This window comes from Rhododendron vialii, chromosome 1a, assembly GCF_030253575.1.
Source record: "Rhododendron vialii isolate Sample 1 chromosome 1a, ASM3025357v1".
Taxonomy (NCBI): domain Eukaryota; kingdom Viridiplantae; phylum Streptophyta; class Magnoliopsida; order Ericales; family Ericaceae; genus Rhododendron; species Rhododendron vialii.
The window spans coordinates 10,394,200-10,408,832 of NC_080557.1; the positions used below are offsets into that span (position 1 = coordinate 10,394,200).

General features: G+C 37.5%; 1 protein-coding gene across 1 annotated transcript; it reads left to right on the top strand.

Moving 5' to 3' along the window:
- The first annotated feature begins 308 nt into the window (after positions 1-308).
- Positions 309-2,495, top strand: LOC131301030 (uncharacterized). Its single transcript, XM_058327127.1, has 2 exons — positions 309-710; positions 2,194-2,495. The coding sequence occupies exons 1-2, from the start codon at positions 410-412 to the stop codon at positions 2,271-2,273; spliced, it is 381 nt and encodes a 126-aa protein (XP_058183110.1). The 5' UTR covers positions 309-409; the 3' UTR covers positions 2,274-2,495.
- The last annotated feature ends 12,138 nt before the right edge of the window (positions 2,496-14,633 follow it).

Sequence of the window (14,633 nt, forward strand, 5' to 3'; positions counted from 1 at the left end):
ATCCAAGACTTAGCTCTGATACTCATGTTAGAATAAAGCGAAGATGGGAAAATGTGTATTGGATTGATTGAATAAACTATACAACGGCTCATCTATTTATACAATGAGAAGAGGCCTAATTATGGAAGAAAAATAATCCTAATTAACAAATCATGGTTTGATTACGATATTATCACAATATTAATCTAACACCCACAATGAATACTACTATAAGAAAAGAGCTCATATGTGATTCGTATCGCACTTCTAGCGAAATCATTTTGTTTCTAGCTCACGATCACTTCTGTTACTAGTCTCTACTACTTTTTTAAAATGTACGAAAGTGTTTCCTACTCTTTCATTTCCACAAATACCCCTTTCAATTGCAAATAATTGCTGCCCCACTCCACGCCTCTTCCCAACCGAAACAATGAAACACCCCCAACGAATAGTTCTTTCCAAAACGAATAGCTCTTTCCAAGCGATACAAACCAACACCCCAATGGAAACACTACAGACAACAACTGCCTCCCCAAGCCTCCCACAAAACCAATCCATTCTCCTTCTGGCAGCCCCTTCTCCTCTGACTCCCCTGGCCTCCCAAAAAACCATTGCACCTTCCTTCTGGCACCCCGTTCTCCTGCTTAAACTCAGGCAGCCTCCGACCAAGAACCAACAACAACGGCGTACCAGACTGATCCCAAGTGCATTCCAACACAAGGCCAAGACAGGTAAGTCATGCATTTAAAATTCCACCCTGCCTTTGATTGCAAACACTCTCCCCATTCCCCTTTGTCCACCCCTGTAGACCATAAATACGCATACCGACTGTTTGGCAAAAAACCCCTTCCGCAGACCAGACTCTCCCCTTCCCCCTTCGTCCACCAATTTTGCCGATTCTGGAGACCATAATTACTCACACCAACTGTTTGGCAAATTTAATAAGCCTTCAAAGTACCTTAGTAAAGCAACAAAGATCGATCAGTTAATGATGTTTCCTAAGCCTTGAAATTACCTTAGGATATACTTGTAGTGACAGAAATATCTATCTGTCTATATGATCACCAACACTCCTTAATACTAAGATTTGTTCCTTAATAAGAATTCCAAGTGCCAAAATTGGTTTCGAACTTATCTATCAATCTTATTTACTTACTTTTGGACATTGTGGATAATACCTTAATTGGTTACTTTTAGGCGAAGCATACAATATAATGATGACCAAAAAGATGAGAGAGGGGAATAGGTTTCTTGACTTATTGTTCATTGTTAGTATTCACAGTTTGCTTAGTATGGACTTCAGGTTGGTGTTGTGCTCCGAGCCGTCGGACTGTGCATCCGACGGCTCGGATCTCATCTCGGACTCATGTAAGTGTGCAGAGCAGTAACTTGATAAGTTATGTTACATTTTTCACTTTTTTGTTGTATGGGTTACATTACAACAGTTAACATTGTTGGAAATATGTGAAATTTCCCCATTGAATGACAAGCAATTGGCTTAGTATGCCCATTTTTACTTGTCATCAAATTATGAGCAATTTTCATAACTCATTGAGTCTTTAGGCTCAGGAAACAATATGCTACTTCTAGACATCACAAATTACCACGTGCAACGCACATGTATAACCCTAAGACTTCACCTGAACAGTACAAACATTTGCCAAAAATACCGTTCAGTAGAACCCGAAAAGAAGAATATGTCTCCAGAAAATTATTCTGACCTGGACAAAGATAGTTGCGTAAACAAGTTGTTTTTGTAGTCGCGCTTTGAATGACTGTTTATTGCATCAGCACTGACTGCCCTCCCTAGATGGCATGCATGTGGACTGTGTATATGTGCTAAAATTATATATTGGGATTACGTAGTGTACCCCATTGCACATTATTTAAAGAGAGAGGCTTAGATTGAGATGCCTCGGTGTATACTAGCAATCAGAAATGGGAAAAAAAATAAAGGTTTGTAACAAAGTGGGTCTTTAGAAGACAACAAAACCCCTTAAGAAAAACCACTTTGCATCATATGTTTAGGAGACAAAGAAAAGCAGAAAAGCATTTGTACCTTGTACATGTGAAATTGGTTTCTCCCCACATTTCTCTACATCACAAAGCACTAAGAAAGTTTAGAAAACAAAACAATTGCTTGAATTTACACGTACTTCATAGATGATGACATGGCATTTGATTTTTCCCCATTCTTGTTTTTCAAAAATGAAGGAAATGGACGAGACACAAGGTTTAGATTGGCTTGGAGAAATGAAATCAGCCGGCTTCCTTCGTCAATGGAAGAGATATGATAGGTTAACACCTACACAAAGAGCAGAAAAAATTCAGAAGACAATGCAAAATAGGAAGAGGAAACGCAATGCACATTATCCTTCTCCGAACATAAATCTTGGTCGTGAATTCTCAGATGGATAAACACAAAATCCATCGCCAAATGCCCCTTTGGAGGACAACCTAAGGGAGTCCAAAACGAACGGTTAGTACTTTCGAACAAGTTATTTGATTAAAACCTTAATAGAATATACTTCCCACAAATGCCTTACCCTTTATTTATGACAACGATTGCGAGAAGCCCATCTTTCCCAACCACATGAATTGCGAAGCATGGCAAATTGCCGATTTTGTTGGGCTAAAAGGTTCCAAAATGAACCTCCAAGTTTTTGTTTCCACAACGGAGAAGTACTTTTGACAAGCCCATTTGTCCTATCAAACCTACGAAACTTGTTTACTACTCAAACCGTTGAAGATTTGGAATTTCACAAACACATACGTGCCTATAATAGCATCTTCGGTTTCACATCCTTTGGCGTCACGTTAGACAAAGGACTTGCTAATTCAACAGGAGGAGTTTATAAATTTCGTGCACAAGGGCAAATTTGCCATTAACTGCTATCTTTGATTCCATCAGCTACTTCTCATTGTTACTTCTAGCTATACTTCTATGATACTGATTATGAACTCTAAAATAGGTTAGACATTATAGAAAAAAAGCAGGACCAAAAAAAAAAAATACCCACTTAACCTACACATTGTCTGAACACTAATGGATATGCTCTTTGCAAACCCTTATGCCATGTTTCTTAGGAGACTAGACCAAAGTTTCTTGGATTCACATAGAATACACATAAGGACTGACGTCAAGCTCGACCAAAGGGTTTACAACTCCCTATCTGCTGACCAGGTGACTGCAATATGGATAGAAGGAAATAATGCAACTGTCTCTCATGAACGTGACATATAGCGCACTCAAACTCTGGACACAAACATAGAGTGCAACACTATTATGGTTGCTATGATCTGTTGCAATACCCGTTATTATTTCTTAGAGGTGAAGTTGGATGGCATCAAAATTTCCTTAGAAGAATTCAAGGTCACATGAGCAATCGTGCATTAGCTATGCAAAATGATCCGTATTTTCAAAAGTTTCAAATCAGCTGAAGATATATTCAGACGAGAACAAGACGGTACCTAACTTTTCCTCTTTCTTACAATTTGAAATTGCATAAAAGTCAGTTGCGTACTTACAGATTACATTTGTGGTCTTAATTTGGAAAAAAAAAACACGTGCGAGGCATGTGCAACTTTGGGAAATGCAGCTTAATTATCTGGCATTACACATTTTGTACAGGTATTGATGGTTCTAATACAAAGAAAGCATCATGTCGGGAATACTACTGCTATAAGTTGCAAATTAGAGATGACGATCCATTTGTTTTACTTCTATCCGGTCGACTCTTGCATCAATATGTTGTTGACATGTATATAAAATTGGAAAATACAAGGTTGGACTATTTCCGGCAGAAATAGTCAGATATAAGGGCTGAACTATACCAAGGGATTGTTGATAGTGTATTAGCTGGAGAGAGCAGGGGAAGCATGGTTGGAAAAAGAGTTGTATTGCTCGGATCATTTGTTGGTGCCCGAGAGATTTGCGTCACAAGTATCTTGATGCAATCGCATTAGTCCAACGCTTTGGGAAGCCAGACCTTTTTATCATAATGACCTGTAACCTTGATTGGAAGGAGATCAAAGACTCCTTAAAACAAGGTCAACTTGCACAAGATAGGCTAGATTTAACCGCAAGAGTTTTCCGAGCAAAATTGAAAGACCTAAAAGATCAGCTTTTTAAAAAGTGCATTTTTGGAAAGGTGGCTGCAAAAGTTCATGTTACTGAATTCCAAAAAAGAGGTTTGCCTCATGCTCATATGCTAATCATTTTGAAGTCAGAGTGCAAGATTACCAGCTCGGACAAATTTGATCAATTTGTTTGTGCAGAAATTCCCAATCCAAACCAGTTTCCTAATTTGTATGAGAAGGTTGCCAAACATATGATGCATAGGCCTTATGGAGTATTGAACAAAAAAAACCCTTGTATGCATGGTGGCAAATGCAAAAATCGTTACCCCAAGTCTTTTACAGAGGAGACGGTACAAGGAGAGGATTCTTATCCAATTTATAAGAGGAGGAAGGATTCCTTTACAGTTAATAAGCGCGGCACTATAATGGATAATAGGTGGGTTGTACCTTATAATCCATATCTTTTGAGTAGATATAATTGCCACCTTAATGTTGAGATATGTTCGGGCGTGAAAGTAGTTAAATACCTTTACAAGTACATATACAAGGGCCATGACAAAATTATAGTGGACATAAACCATAATGAGGGGATGTTATAATTGATGAAATTAAGGAATTCCAAGATGCTCGGTGGGTGTCAGCACAAGAAGCTATGTGGAGAATATTTGAGTTTGACTTGTATGACATGTATCCTGCAATTATAAATCTACCACTACATTTGCCAAATAAGCAAACAGTTCCATACAGGGGAAATCAAGATTTGGAGAATATCCTAAACTCTGATGCACCTTCCAGAACAATGCTTACAGAATTCTTCAAATTTTGTCTGCATGATAAAGAGAAAACACCATACCTTTATATAGAATTTCCTGAGCACTTTGTGTGGAATAGGAAAGGCAGGTATTGGAGCGAAAGGAAAACGTGGGCAGTTATTGGTCGTACTGACAGTGCCAATTCGGTTGAAGGTGAGAGATATTACTTGAGGGTATTGCTTAACCATGTTAGAAGGCCTACATCTTATGCTAATATGTCAACTGTTAATGGTGTCAAATGTTCATCATTCAAAGAAGCTGCTGAGAAGTGAGGATTGCTGCAAACAGATAATTGGCTCTCAGAATGTTTAGCTGATGCTGCCTCTTTCCAAATGCCACAAGCTTTGCGTCATCTTTTCGCAGTTATTTTAGTATATTGTGACCCGAGTGATGTAAGAAAGCTATAGCAAGACTATTATGACCTATGTCAGAAGATTTCTTATGGCTTGAAGGCATCAATGAGGACTTGCGCTTGTTGAAGACATTAAATAGTATCGACATGTTCTTGGAAAGCATTGGCAAGAGTATAAAGGATTATGATCCACCATCTATTAAATCACAGATAATTGAAATTGGGAGTGTTGAAAAAAGGGAAGTACTTGATGAATTGGCTGTCAAAAACCCTCCTGAAGATTGTATGGCACCGGCAAATTTGAATTCGGAACAGAAGTATGCTTATAACATCATCCTTGACCATGTGGATAACAACAGGAATGGTAGTTTTTTCATTGATGGCCCTGGTGGAAGTGGGAAGACATACTTGTATCGTGCTATACTGGCTACAATTAGATCAAATGGGATGATTGCCCTTGCTATGGCAACGTGTAGCTGCTTCAATCTTGCCTAGTGGACGTATAGCTCATTCAAGATTTAAAATACCAATTGACGGAAATGATTCTAGTGTCGACAATATACCGAAACAAAGCGGCACTGCTGAGTTGATATGTAGAGCAAAGTTAATAATATGGGATGAGGCACCTATGGCCAAGAGATGGGCTATTAAAGCATTAGATAGAAGCTTGAAAGATATTATGAGTAATAATTCTTTGTTTGGAGGCAAAGTTATCGTATTTGGAGGAGACTTCCGCCAAGTTCTCCCTATAGTACCACGAGGTACAAGAGCTAAAACAGTGCAGGCAAGTTTAGCAAAGTCATATCTTTGGACCGAAATGCAGAAGCTGATATTGAAAACAAATATGAGGGCTCAATCTAACTCAGCTTTCAGTGATTTTCTTCTTCGCGTAGGAAATGGGATTGAACCAACCCTCGATAAAAACATGATAGAAATTCCAAAGGAAATGATTGTGAGATATGAGGGCTGTAGCTGTAAAATTTGCTTGATTAATGCTGTTTTCCCATCTCTTAAGGAAAATGCTAATTCCTCATCGTGCTATTCTTGCTACAAGAAATGAATCCGTTGACATGCTTAATGACAAGCTGATAGCAACCTTTCCTGGTGAAGAATGGAAATATGTTAGCTATGATGAGGCAATTGATGATACTCATTGTTATTATCCAGAGGAGTTCCTTAATACGTTAACCCCGAATGGCCTACCTCCACATGAGCTGGTACTTAAAGTTAATAGCCCAATTATGTTATTGAGAAATCTCAACCCAAGTGTCGGCCTGTGTAATGGGACCAGAATGGTATGCAAAGGTTTTATGCAAAGGTTTTGAACGAAATGTAATTCATGCGGAGATCACTTTAGGACAACATGCCGAAAGCAGGTCCTACTAAACAGAATTCCTCTTTTTCCAGCTGAGAATGATTCTTATCCCTTCCAGTTCAAGCGTACACAATTCCCAATTCATTTGTGCTTCACTATGACGATTAACAAGGCTCAAGGACAAACAATACCCAATGTCGGAGTATATTTACCTCAACCAGTGTTCTCCCATGGCCAATTATACGTTGCATTATCTCGTGGCATTTCAATGTCAACAACTAAAGTCCTCATCAACATGGAATTGAAGAGAAGGAAGAAGAACTATGCCAAAAATATAGTTTACAAAGAAGTTCTGACTTCGTAAGTGTAGATTTAAGATATGTCAAGCTTCATTCCAACTTCTAAACCTGAAACTTTGTAAAAACTTACAGTTTCTTTCTTTCTTTTTGGAAAAAAATAATTACTGAAATGTTTGCACATGCATAGTTTTGACAATTATGTAATAGTTAGCTCGATCATATTGGTGGTGTGTTTGATTCCATAAGTGTATATTTGCAACTCTACATTTATGACCTGCCGAAAGTATATACTTCTTTTAAAGGCAGGAAGGTGTTTCCTACTTTATTACAATTACAATCCTACCGGAAGAAGAACAATATATATAAGCCATAGCCACAAATATCAAGGGGGCTATGTCTCTTTAGGCACTTTGTTACTATCAAACTTCTGAAACAGATTTGTTTTAAACAGTGGCAGCTTTTCTCTAAGAGTGTGGTGACTGAAAATTCTGGGTCAAACCTCCCTTTTGCATAATATAAGCCATGTGTTCGTCGACTGTATGGACTTATATGCTTTTTGTTATGGTATGATTTTTATGGTTGATGAGTAGAAAAAAAAAATAGTGTTTGATTGCTAGGTAACCTTGGGTGGGCTGGTCTTGGAGTACGTTGTCTTTAGAGACAAGTGGGGCTGCTGAAAGTTTAACTTTTACATGGTTGCTAATGTCACGATGACCTTGAATGCCAAACTTAAGGGCATATTTCCTGGTCTGCAGATTGAAAAGTGAACTTCAACAAGGGTGGACCTCCTGATGGATTTTTGGTAGTAGATTATTCCAGTAGCGGTATATGTCTAAGAGAGTGCAGGAACCATAGATCAGTTTCAGTTTTTTTTTTGCACTTCCATTTTTAATTACTTTGTCAGACAGACATTGCATTTCAAGTTTGGTGCTTCAGTTCTCTTTATTGAGAAGAATATATAGTTGGTACTGGCGGGCTTGCAAAGACAATTACCCCTCCGCGGATAAAATCGGAATCGAACCGTGACTCACGGATTGGATTGGAACCGAACCGTAGGACTTTTGGTCTGGACACGGATTGTATTTTCTAAAATCCATAACTCATGGATTAGGATTGAACTCATAGCAATCCGGATCGCGGACAACCCTATAATTTATTACTCTTGATGTACGATGGTCCTGGTCGAATTTCGCCGAAAAGCCCGATAAATATCCCCTGTTCAATAAAACAGAAACTCCTCAAGAAACATCAAACGTAAACTCGCTGCTGGCTTATTCTGCTCACTGCAGAATGACTCATAGTAACTCGGTGGTGGGCTATCTCAGATTACTCCACTTTGTTCTCCTACTCTACGGCAGATAATTCAGATCTTTGGGGCAACTTTTTCGGTGTAGGTTTTGGCTTTGAAGTGGGCTCCCCTGTATCATTTGTGCAATGGTTTTCTGTTTGGCTTAAGGAGGCTCCTGATAAAGAAGCAATAGGGAAGTCAGTCTTCATGTTAATATGGTGCATTAGAAATGATGTTTTTAATGAAAAATGCCCTTAGAAGTTGTTGCAGGTCAGAAAAGACGATGAAAGGAATGGATGTGAATGGTCTATGTGCAGCTAATCTGGGGCTAGGGATAAGTCTTTAAAGACTTCCTTTTCCCAATTTGTGAAACAAGGCGCAACAATTTATTTTTTGAGCCCTTGTGTTTTTGTCACCGATGGAGCTTGGAGTGCAGATTCACTTGGTGGTTCAGCAGATTCACTTGCTGGTGCTTTAATTTCAGGATCTCACAAAAAAATTGTTAAGTTTTATACACAGTTTATAACTTGTGTAGATTCCAGAATCTTACTAATACCTCACAAGTTGTACCATTTCCATCTTTTTTAATTGGTTTCCATAGTAGTCAAGTGATATATATCTATGTGAAACCCATTACCATCTTATTTAAATACATTTTGATTATGTATAAATCTTCCTATTATTTTGACTTCATAACCGTTTGAAATTGAGCAATTGTAAGAAGAACTTAGTATTAGAGACTAACATTACACTTGGTGTTTGGCAAGGAAAGGAATCATAAAACCCAAAAATGAAGTTCTTCAAAATATTAGAAGACTTGACATCGCTTTTAAGAGGTACTGAATAAGATACTTGGATAACAATGTTTGGCAATGTTGACCAACATGATGACAAAGTGTCAACATTGAAGGCTGAAATACCCAAAGACAGACCATTTAATAGAGAAGGCTTTCCAATCAAAGCTACATCAAGTGAAGGCTGAATTACCCAAAGAAATACATGTGATAGAGAAGGCTTTCCAAGCAAAGGTAAAAGATCTCAAATGTGAGTTACACACTGCAATGTTGATGAACAGAATCAAAGTGGTTGAATTCAAGGAGAATCAAAGACCATCGCAACAACCAAACACCGTCAAACATAATAATACCCCATATGCAAAGTAATATTGCAGAATATGATACGTTGGCTTATATTGAAGGACCTTCAACAACTATCAAAACGCTTTGGAAATATTTATATGGGAGACAGAAAGGTATGATTCTAACTCAAATTGCCAAATAGACTATCTATATTTGTAATAAATTATGATAAAAAAAAACTTATTTATTTATTCATGCAGGCAACTTCAAACCAATGTACAATCAATAAATAAGAAGAGCAAGCAGATCAAAAAAGAGGAACCGGACTATAGCGCCATAATTGTGTTCCACTTTTGGACAAATTCTACACATTTGTTTTCCTATTTTTACTGTTTTTGAAGAACAATAATTCTACACATATGTTTGTAAGACTACATCAAACCATGTATTTTGATTTCGGATGCTATTTTCTTGGAAATCCAACATTTCCCTGTTTTAACCACCTCTTAAACGACAAACACACACATTTGTTTGTACTTCGGCAATCATGTATTTCGATTTCATCTTCTACTAATAATCCAATCAAAACAATGACAATTATATGGGGGCAAAACGAAACCACGTGCAACGCACGTGCCTACTCACTAGTTCACTTAAATACAAAAGCAGGTTACAAACTAGTAGAATATAATGAACATAATTAATTGTCTAATTGGTTCTCAGAAGATTCACAAAATGGTTTTTATTTAATTTGGTTATGAACCCACTACTTGGTTGCAATTAACTTGCAAGCAAATATATAGGTCTAATTCGAAAAAGACAAACAAAAATTTAGACAATACAGTTATTAACTAATTCAACGATAATGAAATGTAAAAGCATTAGCAGCCCATACCTGAAATTGCTACCAATGTTTGATACTTTGTTCTACCAGTTGTGTCTCCAACCAATCTCCTGAATCTTGTCACCTTCTTAGGCATTTCTATTTCAGCAAATCTCACGAAGAATTTAAGTCTACCAATTAAAAACATGAGAGATCCCAGAAAAAGTTCTAGTGTCATTTCACACTCATACCCTATCACCACAATTTTCCAAGTAAATCCATCAAAATCTTAATCATCTTCCTCTTGTTGTAACACCGGTGGCTGTACTTTTGTTCGATTATCTTCACATTTCTTCGACAATGGCAACCCACATAATCCTATGTTCCCATTATATGAACTATTGTCAAATGTATCAAATTGCAAACCTTGGGGTATGGGTCCATGGAGACGGTTCCACGAAAGGTTCAAGACCACAAAAAATGTCAAACTTGCATGTTAATTAGATTGGAATTCTCCCGGTAAGGTGGTTAGAGGAGATGTCTAATAATTCAATCCCTTGTCAAGTCTCCCAAAGATTCTGGAATATAGCCTGTAAGGCTATTACAAGAAAAATTAAGCACCACAAGGGGATCGAGCTTCCCAACGGCATTTGGAATTTGTCCACTGAAATTGTTGGATGAAAGGTCGATTGTTGTTAAGATAGTCAAAATTCTCGAGAATACAATCTCTCTTCCCTTTGTTGTCGCTATCTCAAAATCGGGATAGTAACTACTCTTATCACTCATGTAATATTGTTCGTAAGGCCTGGTATTGTTTTTCATTACTCGGAAATATTCAAAATACCTCCCTGGCAAATGGCCTATGAACCCATTGCCAGAAAGGTCAAGAATTAGAACCCTAGGAAAAGAAAATTCACTCATCATAGTGTTTATGGGACCATGAAATCGGTTGGATCGCACGATAAGAACCTGCAACTCATGAAGAGTTCCCAACCAATATGGAAATATATCATTAATTGATGTTTTCGATGTTTAGAACCTCCAAGCTTGTACAGTTTGTTAAAGATTGTAGAGACCCGTGTGTAATTTTAAATTTATTTATTTTTTTGATGTTGGTATGTGGAATTATAATTAGATAATTTTGTACGCAATGAATTTTATTTTATATATGTAGATGTATGTTTGGTCGTGTGGGCCCGAGTTTGTGGGCCATAGGACGAGAGTGTTGGGGGACCTGCGGTGGGTAACTTTTATGAGTAGTTACTATTTATTTTTATAGCTCATGGGGTATTAGTATAGCTACTTATTAAATTCTAGGACTTGAGGAAGTGCTTAAGGTAGTCGAGGGGGTGTAGTGTAATAACTACACTTAAAAATCAAAAAAATCGGATCAAAGGACCCGATTCCTCATTTCTTCTTTTTTCTTTTCTTGCGTCTCTTCTCTCTGTTTTTTTTCTTTTCTTTTCTCTCTCTCAAACCCTCATGTTTCAACTCCATAATCGGAAGCTAAGGTTCGAGAATTTCGCAACAAGGCAAGAAGAAAACGTGATCTACGGACAAAGAGCTACGCATCTATCCGAACAAAATCTCAATCGATCAAATTCGGAATTTCATGGCAATTTGGGGATTTCTCTTTTTGAGGTAGGATTCTTGCTAAATGCTTAGATATGGGAAAGTATAGTGAGATACACCTAAAAATCTGTGATTTTAGTGTTTTTCTTTTCAATTTTAAGTTAACCCTAATATGTTCCAAGTAGAGGTGATTTATGCGTAGTATGTCTTGTTCAAGATATATGTGGACTATGCATAGCATGTGTTATTCATGAGTTTCGAATTTTCACGATTGATTAAAGACCTTGATGATTATTTACTAGATTATGTAAATTTTAGCATGTTGGACCGGTTTGAGTAAAGGATTGATTTAATGTGTGATGATTTGACACATTCCTATAAGATGTTTGATAAAATGACAGAGAGAAAAGTTAAACCAATTCTTGTAATTTGACACTACAATTGATAATGACTCTACTTGTATATTTATTTGATGATAATTTTACTACCGTAAATCGGGATTCTAGATTATGACTTTGTTGAGACTATGACTAGATTGTATGATCTTTCTCGTGGTTTGGATGATTTGGAATTGGTACTTGTTATTTGGGCTAGTGAGCCACGTATTGGAGGTTGACTTGACCATTTTATACTTGTTGTGTAGCCGGAAGCATATGGATAAATGAGTTTATCCATCGGTGTATAGTCCGTAAACCCGCGCGGGATAAGGTGTTCCATAGGCCTTTGGGTTAGTAGCCCATAAATTTGGATGATTAGGGACCTGATCAATCGCCTAGGATTGGTACACAACTTGTTAATTTAGACCATCGGTCTTATGCGCTCTTATTTTCTCCTACTTGACTAAATAATTTAACGTGTTTTGTGTTTGAAGGATTTTGGATATATGAGATGAGATGAGTTTACGTGATTTGATTATAACTCGGTATTTGGGAATTGGATTTTCATCGTATCGTACCGTATCGGATTGTTTTATTTATTTATTTACTTCGGTTTGATATTTGAGAAGGAAATGTTAGTATTTCATTCAATGTTTTTCTTTTGGGATCATTAAAATGTGCATTTTCTTAGGATATTGTGTATACTCTCAAATTGATGTATTCGAAAAGTAGACAGAACAAATTATTTTGGGTATCATGCATTTTGCTTGCGTTCTCTTATCTTCGCCTTTAGCACGTTTCCTATTGAGTGTCGACTCACGTTGTATAATCCAACCTTTTTCAGGTAAGGCGATGGATCCGAAGACATGATAGTGTTTGATTAGTTATATATATTTTTTTGGAGCTTAGTTGATATACTTGTATTCCATTAATTTGGTGGTAAGATTTTGGAAGTCCTGTGACTTGGTATTCTTTTGGGTTTGTAATAAATTTAATCACATATTTTGACTCTCTCAAAAACTCGAACGTGAATACGCTTATAGGTAATTTTTCTATCGTTAGAGAGGTGGGAAGCCTCATTGGTCTTTATGGTAAAACTTTCAGGTTTTCTTTTTATTTGGTGTTGACAATTTTGAAAAGCCCTTAAAACAAGCATACCCTTTCAAAAAAAATATATATTTTTTCTTCCTTAGAACTCTTGTGGTCGGGTCGTGCGAGATCGGGGCTTGACAAAGATCTAGGCAATAGTCCTTCAAATTGATTTCCACTCAAATCAAGACTTCGTAATTTGTTTGGCTTCGCAAATACAAAGGGAAGGGTTCTTGTAAATCCATTAGAGCGCAGATTCAACACCGAGAGAACACTACTAATGTAAGGACCCGTATTTTTATAAGTTAATGAAAAGGTTTATTCGATATTATAATTAAGAAAAAAATTTGGGTTTTATTAAGTTTAAATGAATTGGGGTGAATGCGATGGGATTGTTTGTAGGAGGGTGCATGTGCAAATTTGAAGTTTGAGTAATATATATATGTGTGGGTGTGTATGTAGAGGAGTATTATACCCCTCACCCTCTCTCTCTGACTCCCGATCTCTCTCTCCCTCTCGGCACTCTCTCTCTTTCCTCCTCCAACACCCAAAACTTCACTCCTCACTCAAAAACCATGACAAATAACCTTCAACCCTTCATCCATTCTTGGTATTGAACCCGTATTTCGTTGGAGCAAGCTTGGGGAGGAATAATCTCGGAGGATTCCAAATTTCAAAGCTAGGGCTCGATCAATCTCGTTGAGTTTCGTTCTCCAAGTCGAGGTAGGGAATTCTTACTCTCTTTATATGTTTATGAGTGGATTCAATGTCCAAAACTTGCCTTGGATCGCTATTTGGAAGCCTTGGGTTTGCCCTTGAAATCTGTCAAAATCGTGCTGAAAAACACAGGTGCTACATGTACCAATGTTTACCCGGTACATGTAGCAAACCCAGATTTCTTTGATTTTTTGTTCATTGGCTACATGTAGCACCCTTAACCGCTACATGTAGCAAACTCAAATTATACATTATGTTCACTGGCTACATGTAGCACCATTAACCGCTACATGTACCAAACCCAAATTATACCTTCTGTTCGCTGGCTACATGTAGCGCCTTAATCTTGCTACATGTACCAAACTGGAAATTTTTGAAAAGTTTCTCCTTCCATGGTTTGGACCTCCAATCACTTCTAATATCTTTTAAACACCTTCAAATCATCTCTAAGGTTGATCGCTCGTATTCCAATGATTCGTAGATCATACTCATTCATTTGGCTCTCGTTGTAGTTAAAGAAAGTGTAGAATTTAAATGAATATCATACTTGTGCATTTGTCTATGCATTCGGGTTATTGCGTGAGTAGTGTGACTTGTATTATGAATAATACGGACTTGACATACGTCATGCTTTACCATATTGAGGCCTGTAAAATTGAAGAATCATGACTTAGAATGATAGAACGAAATGAAGAAAGCCACGGATCCATTATGAGGTAGGATGCTGGAAAATGGGACGCACGGGGTCCTAAATGCCCGGAAGTGCACAAGAAAGCCACGGATCTACCAAATGGTGTGATGCCGGAATAAATTCGGGACGCACGGGGTCCCAAATGCCCGGAAAGGGAATC

Excerpts from the sequence above, each read along its gene's own strand:
- LOC131301030 (XM_058327127.1), top strand. The coding sequence starts at position 410 with ATGAAACACCCCCAACGAATAGTTCTTTCCAAAACGAATAGCTCTTTC. Across the intron at positions 711-2,193 it reads CCAACACAAGGCCAAGACAG|GAAATGGACGAGACACAAGG; the intron begins GTAAGTCATGCA and ends TCAAAAATGAAG.